This window comes from Buteo buteo, chromosome 22 (assembly GCF_964188355.1).
Source record: "Buteo buteo chromosome 22, bButBut1.hap1.1, whole genome shotgun sequence".
NCBI classification, from domain to species: Eukaryota; Metazoa; Chordata; class Aves; order Accipitriformes; family Accipitridae; genus Buteo; species Buteo buteo.
Genome location: NC_134192.1, coordinates 8,619,192 through 8,633,150, shown reverse-complemented (window position 1 = coordinate 8,633,150; position 13,959 = coordinate 8,619,192). Strand labels below are relative to the sequence as shown.

At 48.4% G+C, this 13,959-nt stretch overlaps 1 protein-coding gene across 1 annotated transcript in view; it reads left to right on the top strand.

Annotated features, from left to right (window-relative positions):
* PASD1 (PAS domain containing repressor 1) overlaps positions 1-13,959 on the top strand; it is a 55,078-nt gene that overhangs the window by 36,661 nt on the left and 4,458 nt on the right. Inside the window, exons 11-21 of the mRNA XM_075054118.1 lie at positions 968-1,074; positions 3,835-3,982; positions 6,097-6,178; positions 8,066-8,189; positions 8,930-9,042; positions 9,309-9,395; positions 10,347-10,505; positions 11,041-11,244; positions 12,016-12,212; positions 13,012-13,104; positions 13,589-13,796. Coding sequence (XP_074910219.1) covers positions 968-1,074; positions 3,835-3,982; positions 6,097-6,178; positions 8,066-8,189; positions 8,930-9,042; positions 9,309-9,395; positions 10,347-10,505; positions 11,041-11,244; positions 12,016-12,212; positions 13,012-13,104; positions 13,589-13,796 — 1,522 coding nt within the window. The remainder of the gene's footprint in view (positions 1-967; positions 1,075-3,834; positions 3,983-6,096; positions 6,179-8,065; positions 8,190-8,929; positions 9,043-9,308; positions 9,396-10,346; positions 10,506-11,040; positions 11,245-12,015; positions 12,213-13,011; positions 13,105-13,588; positions 13,797-13,959) is intronic.

Here is a 13,959-nt window from a genome sequence, read left to right as displayed (position 1 = left end):
AACAAATAGGTGGAGCCAAATTAGCACAAGTCCTGCCTCACCGAGTAAGTGCGGTGATTGAATTGGTGCAAGCAGGAGTGTACTTGAGCACTAGGGGACAGAAGGTGGCATGCTGATAGAGGGGGTAGAGGCAAAAATACTGGTTTTCTCCTCACGTTTCAGTGTTCTTTCATAATCATAAGCTAGCAGGCTCCAGTGAAGGCTGTGCAGAAGCTCAGTGTTGTTAGGACATGTGCTTAAAATAAAACAAACAACTCATATTTTGCCTAGAAAATGGAAAATCTAGAATTGACAGCAGAATAGTCAGGTAAATCATTGCAATGTGTCTATCTAAGTACTTCGTCAATTCCTTCTCTTCCTGCCATAGAAATAACAGTCCTTAAAACCAGCCCCATGCCTATTCTTACCTTTAGTACCAGCATAGAAACATTTTTGCTGGTTATGATTACTCAAGCTTTTCCATGGGAACAATTACTTTTTCTTTTACCCAAGCTGGTCCTGACACACATTGCAGCTTCCCACTTACTCTTTCTTCTACAGTTACTACCCAGATGACATTTACAGCCAACCTACTGAATAATTTTACTCGAGCTCCATGTTATTATGCACAGGAACAGCCATAGCGTTTCTCAAGCTGTGTGTCTCACAAGCGTGCTTAATGAATTGAGTCACTTGCATACGTACATGCCTTTCTCTACACCCACATAATGAATAGGCTATGAAACAGTAAACACACACCTTTTCATTTTCTCAATTTTTACCTCTCCCTTGCTGGTTTGTTTTTTTTTTTTGGTTTTTTTTGCTTGTGTACGAAAAGACATCATTGTGTATATGAAAATCCACTCCTGATTGCCCTGCCAAGTGAACGTACAAGATGGTTTTGGTTGCAAGTATCGCAGTGTATATCTGCCAGGATGTCAAAGTGTCAGGTTTTGTGCTCACTCCCTGCCCTTTGCTTCCTTTCTAGGGCTCCACCTATTATAGGATATTTACCCTTTGAGGTTCTGGGAACGTCAGGGTATGATTACTACCACGCAGATGACCTGGAGCTTCTTGCTAGGTGCCATGAACACTGTAAGTTCCTCTCCCTTTGCAGCGTGCCTGTCTTTGATCTTGTTTGTCACTTGTGCAAAACCTTTTACTGTCGTCGCAAAAGGCATCTTTATCTGGGGCACGAGGGAATTCTCTCTTCCCACGACAGACTGTCATATCTGACGCTTACCTGGGATGTTGAATCCCTGCAGAATTCACTCAGATCAGGAACTCTTTGCGCAGGTTTCCCAAATTGGCAGATACCCTGTTCGAGCACAGGTTTTCTGAGAGTGAAATGAGATTAATAGATGGGAGGTCAGAACTTTCCACCCTCTGCCCCCAGTTTGTGAGGGCAGCCCCAAACCCTGGGAGTTTTGTCGGTTGTCGCAGTTCGTGGGCTCTTGCTGTTCCACCGGGCTCCGGAGTCAGCCAGGAGGCTCAGCTCACCAAAATGCCTTCTGAAAGCAGCACTTGGATCACCTGCCTGTGTGATTAGATGTTGTGAACCTCACTCACTATTAGTAAAATGCTTCTGGAGATCCATACTCTTTTTTAAGTACAAAAGTACTGAATACAGATTCCCTGTGGATGAAGATGGCTCATTTTTGGTTGACCTGAAAGTAAAGCAGAAAAGTCCAGTTCAGGCTGATGTGTGAACACCAGAGAGCATCCACGACGTTCATCTTTGTGCAAGGTGAAATACTGTGACCTGCAAGAGCCCAGGAGGAGCCAGGTCAGAAGGAGCGCTTAGCCCGAGTACTGCGGCAGTGCAGCCCGCTGGTGAAGAACCATGTCCTGCTGAAGACTGGAGCTGATGTGAGGAAGGGCAAAAGGTGGCAGCAGACGTGGTCTACTATTAATCGGTGTGCTGTTCCTACCAGACGAACACGTGAGATGCTTTATCCCTAAGACTGTTTTTCCATTTTATTGTATGCACTTCAGACGGAGATACTGAGCCGCAATTAGGTCTGTCATCCAGCTGGTTTGCATTGCCAAGCACTGTAATGAAAAGTAACTAAGCAGTTTGTAAAATGCATCTAGGTAATCGGGTATTTTGCCAAGAAATATTACTTATAGGTTGCCTATTGGGCAAACTCTGTATCTGTTTGTCTCCGCTATCTCTCTTTGAAAGGAGAGTGTCAAAAGGAAACAAGGACACCCCAGAGAGTGGCGAAGGTGGGATGCTGTAATTACGCTGAGATGCAGAGCAGCGCGATGCAGGGACACCAAAAAGCTCCACAGCCCCCCAGCACGCTGGAGCTAGACAAGCTGCTTCGTCCCTGAGTTGCAAACCAGCTCCGTCTTTACCACGTACTCCCAGCCACTTACATGTATAAGATGCTAAAGGACCTAGTAGAGAATGGAGAAAATAGCTTCTCTGAATGTCAAGTTTCCCCACTCCACTTGCCTGCTGGCTTTTCTGCCCTGTCAAGGCAAAGTGCTGGTACGAAACAGGCAGCGGGGAAGCGGTTGCCCAGCTGAGTGTACAAAGGAAGCTGTGAAAGGGGCTAGACACAAGTTGTGCCAAGTGCAGCAAGTGTGTAGATGGGACTTTCAAAGGCATATTTTAATTGCTCTCAAGTACAGTACTTTTTAGTGCTGTTTGCTTAAAGGACCATTCAGACAGAAGTGAGCTACTTTTAACCAGACGATGTCCCTTTGGTAGTATGTGCATGCAGTTTGACGTAGACGCTAACTCTATTGAGAGTGGGGTCAGATCATTCAGCAGAGAATCTATTTAGTGATTTATGTTCTACATATTTACTAGCCACAGATCTCCTTTTACATATTAAAAGAGTATTTGCACAATGCATCTGAAGGAAAGGATCTTTTAATGTTACTGTGCAGAGGGACAAAGTAAAGTGCTGGCAAAGTGCCTTATAGAAGTTGCTTCAGGAAATCTCTGCCAGGACTAGGAGCTGAGCGATCCCCAGCATGGCGTGGTAGCCAGAAGACCTTTGCCAAGTGCTTTATCTAAAGCCCATGACTGTTAATGGGATCGCTAAAGAAGTTAGTCCTGATATTTAACAAAGTAGAGGTGTGCAGGTGAGTAAAAATACTTGGGTTAGTGTGGCTTGATAAGTTCCCGTTTGTCAGGTTGACCGCTCTGGGCAGGCATCTTGCCTACTGTGAAGTGAAGTGGGTTTGCTTAAACCACGTTTGTATTTTACTTTGCATTAATTATGGGTATTTTAAGTCAGCAGGTTTCATTTTGTACTCTCAGCAGTCCGGGAACAATTAATGTGGTTAATTAATGTAGTTCCCCTCATTATTTTCCAGTTGTATTACACCACTTGAGATTTTTCTGGACATACCCTGATAATACATACCAGTCTGGTGTATTTAGGTCATCTCTTGAAAGAAAACTCTCCGTTAAACTGCTAAAATTCCACTATCTTATTGTTTTGTGTCACTGTTAGGATCCTGACTTCAAGCCCCTAGTCTTTGAAATGCATTCTCATGTACTTGGGAAAGGCCAATACTTTGTTTAATTTATGGGGTTTATGCTTATTTCAGAGGAGCCCATGAATAAGTTATAAGAATATAGCTAGTTATATGGTTATGCCAATTATAAGAACAATCTCAAAATAGCAAAGCGCGGTCTTGAAAAGAGTAGCAGAAAAGAACCCAAGTAAAAGCCCAGTACCTGGTTGCGTATTGTGTCATGTTTATAAAACTGCAAGAGCCATTTTAGTGCAGTAGCAGACTGCAAGAGGTGTATGGGAGCAAGTGGTTTTTCTAATCACCTTTGCACCATGAAATTTCTGTTTGCTATAAATTGCTTTCTTTTTTGTCTAACAGTGATGCAGTTTGGAAAAGGGAAGTCCTGTTACTATCGGTTCCTGACCAAAGGCCAGCAGTGGATATGGCTGCAGACACACTACTACATCACCTACCACCAGTGGAATTCCAAACCCGAGTTCATCGTTTGCACTCACCTGGTAGTTAGGTAAGAGCAAGCACCGAACGCTTCACAGTGTATGTCCCATGTGCTCGTCCATTATTTTCTCTAGTTCTGTTTTGCCTTAGCCAAATATTTGCTGTGCATATTGACGCACTAAGATGGTATGCAATTCTATAAAACTATTATGACAGGGAACATGGGGAAAAGCATAATGTGTTTTCGTTACTCATTTTTTTTTGCAACCGGGCCAAAAGCCTGCAAGCCACCGTTGGCCAAGTCTATCAGTGTGTTACATTCCCCTTTTATCCCTAGCGATGACATGGCCGTAGGAAGAATTAAAGCTGTTAAGAATCAGACGGCTTTATGGGTGTGAATGGGATCATACATCTCCTGCGAAACCTTTTGATCAGAGCTTTAAATCTTTATGACTTGAAGTCAGCTGCTGTCCTGCTAGCCTTCCTCCTCACCTGAAATTCAGCCCAGGATCCCCCTCTAGTGGGAAGCTGCTGGTGCTCGGTTGCAGACCCGTGCTGGAAGGCGATGCGTGTGTGGGATGCTCTGTGATATGCACCTTCTGGAGGCGAATCTGCTTGATTACCACTGTCATCTCAAAAAAGATTGTGTTAAGAATGAGAATATATTTGCTGAAGGGCTTGAAAAAATAGTGACGTACTGGTTTGCTCTATTAACTTGAATAAAGTTGTTGCTCTGCGTCAGTCTTTCAGGAATCAATTTGTGAATTTTTTTCTGGTCCCCCTTTTTGTCATCAAGCATCTGGAAGAACAAACACTAGTAAAGTGAGATTCTTCTCTAGATTCTGAAACAGACTGAGAACACCTTACACCACTAAACAGGTGTAAGTGATTAGAGCTGTGTGTGCCGATATAAACTACATGTCAAGTGTTATCATAAGCAAACGTTAGGCAGAGAGATTGCTTCTGAGCTGTGTTGTTTCTGCTGCCCTGCAGGGAATTTGGCTTCACTTTAAACTCTGTATTTATTGTGCATGAACTTGTTTCTTCTTTCTGCTTCCAGTGTCTCTCAAACCTAGTGATATAGTCCTAAATAGATTTTGAAATTCAATTCTGTCTCATATAGTTAAGATTTAGAATACATTATTGAAACACACAAGTTAAAATGTGTTTTCAGTAAAGTTCACTGCCTACGATGATATAAGTGAGTTCAGTTCAGCAACTTCTCTTGCGTCCTAAAGGTTATGACCCATTAATATTTCAGCACCCTAAATTCTGGCACCTTTCAGTGCCCACAATCCACAAGCACTCAAAGAGTCTTTAAAACATCCTCTCCAATTTATCCTAGTGGTGACTCATGTGGCATTGTTTACTGTAAGTATTTTATTATTTAAGGGAAAAAATAGTGAGGAAAGAAAATATACACTTTTAGAGGCACATTCCTGCAGATTCCTGCACCTGGATGGCTGCCAGTTTGTATTCAGAGCTTCCGCTGGAGTGAGGGATGTTAATTCTGATGTAGCACGCTGCACGGCTCCGTGCGCACCCTCAAAAAGAGGGGACCTGACCTCCTCCTCCTCCCCAGGGCACTGGCTTAGGTCTCACTGAGCTACCGTACAACATGCAAAAAATTGATTCGTGATCGTCAGCAGGTTAGAAAATAAATGTACATTTGCTATGGCAGTTTACCTGCACAGAAGCTGTAGGATCATTTTTCTGCCTCCTTATGGAAAATGGGAATCTCCTTTATTAGGAAACCTGTACTGAGAACAGACACCCATTTTGTCTTCAGTAAGCAAGTGCACTTTGCGTTTAGGTTAGTTTTGCTTGAAGGCATCCAGGGCCAAAATTTGCAAAGGATAGTCTACACTTGTGCTTGGAATGATTAGTACAATTAATCACATAGGCTCTGCAGTCCTGGGCGCAGTGGGACTGGGACACCGCCCTGTTGTTTCTAGTCTGTGGATATTCAGCATGTGCAGTTATTCACAGATAGCAAGGCTGTATGATGATGTTCCTATAAGCACCTTGTATATGAGAGATTGTGTGTGTGTGTGTGTGCGCTGTGCAAATCTTCTGACTCAACATGAAAAGTCCATAGTGACCTGTATGGTAGGATAGTTACCATACAGTAAACAATTGCCAGACTGAAAAACTGGATTTTAAATTTTGTTTTATTTTTTTTAGTTATGCGGAAGTTCGAGCTGAAAGAAGACGAGATCTTGGCCTTGAAGAGTCATCAATTGAACTGGCATCCTCTTCTCTAAAGGTACCATGTCCCTTCACAGTTCAATGAGTAGGTGTTTAAACCAAACTGAGTAATCGCTTACCAATCTTAGGAAAATATCTGTTCCTTCGTCTCATTCTCCTTTACTCCCATCTCCTTCCAAGCCTTCAGTTGGGTTATGACTCAAACAGATCATGAGAAGTTCTCCACTGCATAGCTCTAACCGGCCTGTCTTGGTTCAGGCGCGTAACCGCAAATTCAGCAGTTGCATTGCTGCTGTTCTGCTATTCATTATCTTTCTGAGACCGTTACTCAAACAGTAGGTTAAACCACCTGAGTTCAGAAGCAGAAAAGTAGAGCCGGAGCTGGAGGCTAGATTGCTGTACCTGTCACCATTAGTAAGGCGCAGAGGATCCGAGCGCAGGGCAGTACCACATGGTACCTGTTTTGTTAATGCCAGCTCTTCACCGATACTCAGACAAAGATTGGAAGTGAAGGGAAAACACTTAGGCCAGATTTTAGCTCTGTTTACACCGTTGGACAGCATCGCATCGAGTGTAGGATTGTGACCAGAGCAATAATTCGCATGGCTTGAATCAGTCTGGCAGCCCAACACACCTGCCCAATTAACAAGGTTATTTAATTACTTTTAAGTTCTTCCTCTCAGTAGTTTACAAATAAGACCAGTAATCAAAGTAATTTCAAGTGGATTGTTGTGTAATTATCATTCCATTAGCCTCATTGCTCTTCAGACATTATTTTATAGAAGCTGTTTATGGGATGTATGGGGGAAGCTGTCCCAGAGATGTTTTGCACTTCAGCGAGGACTGTCTTGCAAACAGCTGCTTTTCTGTCACCACAGCCCACTTCTGTGTCTTTTTCCCCTTTCCACACGATAGCTGAGATGTTTTTTGGCAGACCTTAAGCTGCATCTGTTGATGTGAGGCAGCTGGAGGAGAGGCAGAATGATCTCTCCCATTGCTTGGTCTTCTGGATGGGAGTGGGAAGCTCCCTGGGGGGGTGGTGGCACGGCCGTCGTGGTCACCCATGTCCTGCAGGTGAGACAGCACAGTTTGCCATAAACCATCTGCCATCTGTCATTTTGGTGTGACAGCTCCAAAGCCGTTAATATTCCCTAGCTTAGGCTGTTCCCCTCCGCGGATGTGCTGCCAGATTCCTGCCCAGAACAGCCTACTGGGAGCAACTGCTCCCCAGGGAGCGGCGAGCAGCGTTGCAGCCCTCAGCATCGCCCGGTACCTGTCCCTCGCAGGAGCCCTTTGCTGTAGGTTCTCCTCGGGCTGCAGCTGGTGTCCTTGTCCCACTGCCGCTCCGTGTCCCTTCCCGGCCATCTCTCTCCATCTCTGCAGTGAATAAAACCATTCCCCGGCCAGCCCCTCCTGCCGCCTTCGTTCGTTACCTCTGCCACCCCTGCCCAGCGTGCCACGGCCAACAGACCGTGACATGGCTGAAGAAATCAGGCAAAAGGAAGCGAATTACAAAAAAAAAAAAACGTATTTCCGCGTGCACACACAGCTCCGCAGGCAGGAGAGCGGGAGGGCGGCAGGTCGGAGCGGGGGGCACGGGCAGCAGTCCCCACGGCGTTCGCCTGACGCACGGCGTGCGTCCCCCCCACCGCCGCTTGCTGCCGTCGGAGGGGTGTCCCAGGACAGAAATGTGTGGCATCTCCCCAAAGCCAGGGGTGCCTGGGATGTGATCCTGAGGGTCCCGTCTGCACAGGGATACCCGATGGCTTTAGCGTGGACATTCAGGCGCTGACCCAATACCGGGGTTTGGGGCTGCAGTGCTGGCCCTCCCTGCGCCCAGCCTGCTATTTTTCTCTGCCCGCAAGCGGTCAGGGAAGGCGGAGGTCCCCTCCAGCGCCGTCCTTCGCTGCTGACGATCTCGCCGCTTGTGCTTCGCTCCCCGCAGAGCCGCAGCAGCTACCTGGACGTGGGGCAGTGCGGCAGCAGCCAAGATGCCAGCCGGGAGGGAGTTTCCCTGTCGTCCCACAGCTCCCGGCGCTCCTCGCACACCGCCCTCTCCGACTCCGCGTGTAGGTGACTCCGCGTGTAGGGTGCCAGCGTGGCCGGGGACAAGCCCAGCGTGGGGGGTGTGGAGCGGGCTGGAGGGCAAAGCAACCTCCAAAATACTAGGGTTCAGCTGGAAGTGACCAAGTCGGGGCAGGAGCGGGGCGCTCAGCACCGGGACCGACATACTGTGCCGTTAAGGACTTACGGTACGGCGGCAGAGCCGCGGCCGCGTGTTGCTTTCTCCGTCTTAGCCCGCTGCCTGTGTGAGAGCAGCCGTCCCCCCCGTTTGCCACCAGCCGAGGGTTGTGGGCAGTTGCTGTGGCTCAGGGGACAGGAGGGGACTCGCTAAGCTGAAGCAATTTGACAGAGTCCCGAACCTCGCTGGCAAAACTGTTATTATGAGGTAGTTCGGTCCCCGACGATAGATCCCTGCAGAAGGGGTGCAGAAGGCTGCCTGCCTTGCTGCCAGCTTCATGCCAGCTCCCACGAGCATCCCCCCCCTGCCCTGGGGACAGTAGCGAGGTGACCGCAGTGCCTGTGCGTGCGGGGCCACGGGTAGGAGCCAACTCGGGGGGCTTTGCTTGAAATACTTGCCAGGGAAGAGTGGGAAAGCTCATCTGGGGATGCCCACGGAGCCAGAGGGACCACAGTTTGGGGACCCGGTTCGGCAGCGTTTGGGTCGCCGCTCGCCCACGGAGTTCAGGCTTAGCCAGGGTGCCCAGGCATGGGTCTGCCGTATCCTAGTAAACCGTCTCTTTTCCAGCCACGTCGTCCATGCGACACACGGACGCCAGCACTCCCACCCGGCCGTCAGTGCCGGCGGGGCAGGCGGAGAAGAAGGCAGGGCTGCGGCTGGCGTCGGCTGGAAGCGCTCAGGTTGGTGGGACCGGCGAGCAAAAGGCTCTCGGGGGGGTTTGTAATGCGTGAGATGGCCTTTATCCAAAAATGGATGCTGACGCCAAAGATTTGCAATCAGCAGGGGGCACGCCAGGGCTTAAATTCTCCCTTCAGACTCTCCTCAGATCTTCACGTGGAGTTGTCTAATTCCCTGTACTTATTTATCACCAGTACGAGCTGGTGTCGCACCAACTCTGCACTAGAGGTGCTATGGACCTACAGTAAGGCAAGGTTTTCATTTCTAGGCCATAGTAACTCCTCCAGCCCCTGGCGAGCACCTCCCTCAGCATCCCGTGGCTCAGCCGGCAGTCCCCTCTCAGCACGCTGTGATGGTACGTGGTTTATTTTTGTTAAACGCACTGGTGTGGCCAGTCAGCGGGGCAGACGCGGTGGCTCCGGTTCACCGCTCTTACCTCCTTGCTGACTGGTCCCGGCGTGGGGGCTAGGTTTCAGTGCCCTTTCTGTTGCTGTTATTGGGGTTTACGTGCAACCAAATTATTGCAACCGCTTATTTGAGCGAGGAGACAGCAGGTAGGATACCCAAGGAAAAAGCTTAGGAAAAGGTTTATGCTTGTTAAAACCATTGGGGGCTGCTGAAGGCTCATCTCTGAATTGCTAGCAACTAACTACACGGTGATACAACGCTGAAGAGTTTTATTGCCCTCGTAGAGGAAGGGGATGTCATAGAAGGTTTGAGTTAGGCCAGAAAAAAGGAAAAAAAAAACCCACAAGAAAAATGTGGGAGTCATAAATCATAACTATGAGGCCTGTCCTCATGGAGCTTTGAGGTCAGTGCAGTAAACATTTAGACTGTAATACAGGGATTGAAGGCGGCCAAGGTAGGTGTGAAGGATGGATCCCAGGGTGGGATTACAATCTAACTTGAGCCTGGCATTTGGCAAACGTAATTGGCAGCACAACTGAAAGCCCAGCCTGGAGGTGTGGCGAAGGTTTTCATGCAGCATCTGCCACAAAACGCAAGCGGTCCAAAATCAGCAGGGTGTCCCACTAAAGGGACAGGGGAGTGCCGTGCGTAGACACTACATCTGCACAGAAATGTAACAGACCAAGATCTGGAGCGAAGCACTGAGTATGAGCCAGCTGTGCCGCTGCTCTGGAAGTACGCTGGTACTTTGGTTAAATACGCAATTGCCGGTTTTTGTCAGCATCGTATTTTCTATGGCAAAAGCTGAAAAGCAGTCGTTTTTGTGAAGCCAGTATCGCTATGAATGTGAGTAGCAGGACTGGTCCTACCCCGTGATCTTGTTCTCTGTTCTCCGCAGCCAGTGTACCATTTCCCGACCCAGCTGGGGATGATGCATCAGCTGAAAGAGCAGCTGGAGGAGAGGACTCGCATACTGCAAGCTGACATCAAGACACAGCAAGAAGAGCTCCATGTCATCAAGGAGCAGCTCCAGCTAGTGCAGGACTCCAACCTGCAGGTACCCCCAGGGTTCCCAAACCCACAAACCATTGGCTTTTCTTTTGAGTGCACAGATCAGTAACAAAATTGTCAGTGGCAAAAGCATTTAGAAATGAGCTCTGGATAAATTGGGAGTTTGGTCTCAGATGTGAGAGTAGTGTCTCCCAGGAGATGAGTGGTGTCAGTATCTGCTTAAGTATTGAATCAGTAATTTTCATGATTTAGAAAAAAACAATCCGGAGCTAATCCAAAGTCCCCCCTGCACAAAAAGCTTGGCGGTTCAGTGGTTGGTTAGTGCTGCTGGATCGCCGCACTGGCAAAATGCAACAGGCACAATGGAGCTGGAATGGTCATGGCTCTGAATAAATGTTTGGGCACAAGCTAACATTTGATTTTCCATTATTCGTGGTTCACTTTGCCCCTGGATTTAGAGGTGTTGCTGCTGCAGTGTTATATACATTGCTAGAGACAGCCTGGGAGCCAGAGATGGTATCTGCTGGGCAGTACAACCATTGCATGAGCTGCAACAACTCACATGTCTCTTCTATTTAAAGATGCTGATGCAGCAGCCGATCCCCGTCGTCTTTAACAACGTGCAGCACCCGAGCCCCAGGAGGCCGCCGCCGCCGGGGACGCCCAGGCAGACCACGGCCAAGAAGTCACAGCAGCCAGGCCTTGTGGGGACAAAGCACTACTGCGGCACCCACCTGCTGTCACCGCGCCAATTCCTCAGGGACCCCTGCGGCACGGCCGCCCAGGTCCGCCGCCTGCTTCGTTGTCTTCATCGTCCCCTTTCCTGGCTTTTAAACACTCGTCCCCCGTCCCCGTGGTCCCACGCATCTCCTCTGTGCTGGCTTTACTCCATAGCTGGCATTACGAAATTTGTGTCGGGAGTCAGTTGCGAATGATGTCATTCAACTGTAAAAAAAAAAAAGCCAAGTAGCCTAAAAACATTAAACCCTGGGGACCTCTGGAGCCGTCCTGGTGACCAGAGAGGAACTGAGTGGGAGGTCTGGGCTCTCATTCACTTCTTGTTTGGGATTGCAGCATGATGCTCATTCATAGCCAGTGAGAGTTGTGACCTCGTAACATGGGGAAGTAGGCATAATTTTAAAAGATTAATTTTCTTCTGCCTGAGAAGTCTTGGAAGGCAGCTTTGAAAAACAAGTTTGTCATCGCTAGACCTAAATCCACTAAATTGATGGTCACATCTGCTTGGGAAAGAATTGAGGTGTCCAAAAGCAAAAAATACCAAAACTGCTGGTTTAAAGGACGGATGAGATGCTTTCCTTGGGGACTTTGGATTTGCAGTCCTCCTGCCCTCTTAAGCTGGTCTCTTCTCTCTCGAGCCTTGCATGCCCTTACCCTTGTAGTCTGATTTCTCAGATATACTGTTCCTACTGCTGTGTTCAGGGAGAATATCCTACTGCTCCTTCTCCTTTTCCCACCTGCCTACTGGAAGCAGTTATTTTAGCTTTCTAATTAGGGAGCTTTAAAAACTTAGGTGGGTATCTATGTCTTCATTTCAGGTGCAGCAGCAGCACCTATTGAGAGGAAACCAAGCCCAGCAAACGTGTCTGCCGGGGCAGACGAGCATTTCAGTGCCCCTCTACAACAACCCCGTGGTGTTTTCGCAAGCGCATCCCATTACGGTGGCCGCACAGATGCCGACCGACGGCAGCGAAAGGCAACCGCAGTCTGACTACAGCCAGGACAGGAGCCTCAGGTACGACCGCAGCCCTGCTGGGACCATCCTGACGGCAGCGGCAGAAAATAGCGATACCTGGGCAGCGGGGAGGGCAGGCACATCTGGGCTCAGGGCAGCCGTGGTCTCTGGGTGCCACAGCAGGGACATAAGGACGTTCCCTCCTGCAGAGATCTGCGTTAGTGGGGAGCACAGCGTGCGTGCAGGCAGGGTGCTGTGCCCACCGTGCCCTGCCCTCAGGGGCCCGAAATCCTTTTCTCTCCGTATTTCCATAAATTGTCCAGGTAGCTCAGTAACCTTTGGACATCTGCTGCTGTCAGAGGGAGTGAACAGGAAAAACGAGCAGGGACAGGCTTTCCCAAACCTGTGTCTGCTTGCTCTGAAGCTCCAGAGTGTCTTTTCTCCAGCCAGGACAAGTGCCGTGGCAAAGGCATTTTTCTTTTATACAGTGCTGGAAACGTTGTATAAAACACATACTACCGCCCCAAACTATTCAACCACCTTTCCGGGAGGTATTTGCAGACAATTCCTACAGGATCCAGCCGTTTTGAAGTACTGCGTAAGGAAACAAGATAAACCCTAGAGGTCTCACCATCTATAAAACATATTTCTTACATGAAAGATTTAGCAAGTTTCAGCTCACCTTTGCGAGTGCATTAGACAAGGTTGTAATAAGCATCCTATTTCATTAGCTTTTTTTCCAGGGTGATGGTTTGCATGCTTTCAGGGAGGATTTTCAGGGATTTGTTTCCAGAGACTGACAGTCAGGAGTCTGGACCTCTCCCTTTCCTGACCATCCTCTGTTTTTCTTCCACCGCAGGATGCTGTTGGATCAGTCTATCCAAGCCATGATGCCCACCGCCAACGGCAGTGGCCAGGCCACGCAGAGCAGTGCCAGCAGGCAGCAAGGAAAGTGAGTCTTCGCTGGCCCTTGTTTTCATGCAGTGTTTTAGCAAGGCATTTTAGAGCACCGAAAATTACTTTGAAAAACTTGTACGTGATCACGCAAACACAAGCAGTCTCAGTCTTAAAAGAAACAAAAGCTCAGCTGGTTAGGAGAAAAAGTAATGAGAATATTTTTTTAATTACAAAGAACTTTATGATAACTAAAATGTTTTTTAAAATTTTTTTTTTAAACTGTTTTCTGGCTTTTGCAAAGCCTGAAATGCCTATCCAAGCCATGGAGGAGATATACAGCCTTAAAACCCTTAATTTTCTGCAGTTCCAGTCCATGCTTGATGGGGAAGGGGAAATCTGGAGCCTGCTTTCGCCAGGCCCTGCATGGGTTGACAAACCCTGCTCCAGTCTGGTTCCTGCAGCACCCGGGCTCCCCAGGGCCCGCTCCGGTGGTGGGTCTGGGTTTAGGTTCTCATGCCTTATTTTCCTCCTCGTGGCAGATTCGTTGCAGAGCAGCAGATCTTGCCTCCCCCAATACAGATGCAACCAGTTACCTGTAGCACCGTCCGACCTCCAGCCCCGTCGCCCGTTTTCTCCCCATCTCTGATGATCCCCCACACCAGCTTCACATCCCACCAGGCAAACACACCGGTTCATCTCCACCAGTGGCCACAGCAACAGGTTCAGCAGCACCGTCTCTACCTTCAGGTAATAGAGCTAGAACAGGTTTCTGAGGATGTCCAGGGATGGCTTTGGGATTGGGTTGGGTTTTTTGAAGAAATGGGGCTTACCTGGCTAATCAAACCTGGTCAGTGCACTCGCACGTCCTCTGTTCCCATTGTATCTGCACGTACGCGAGTGCTCAGCCTTT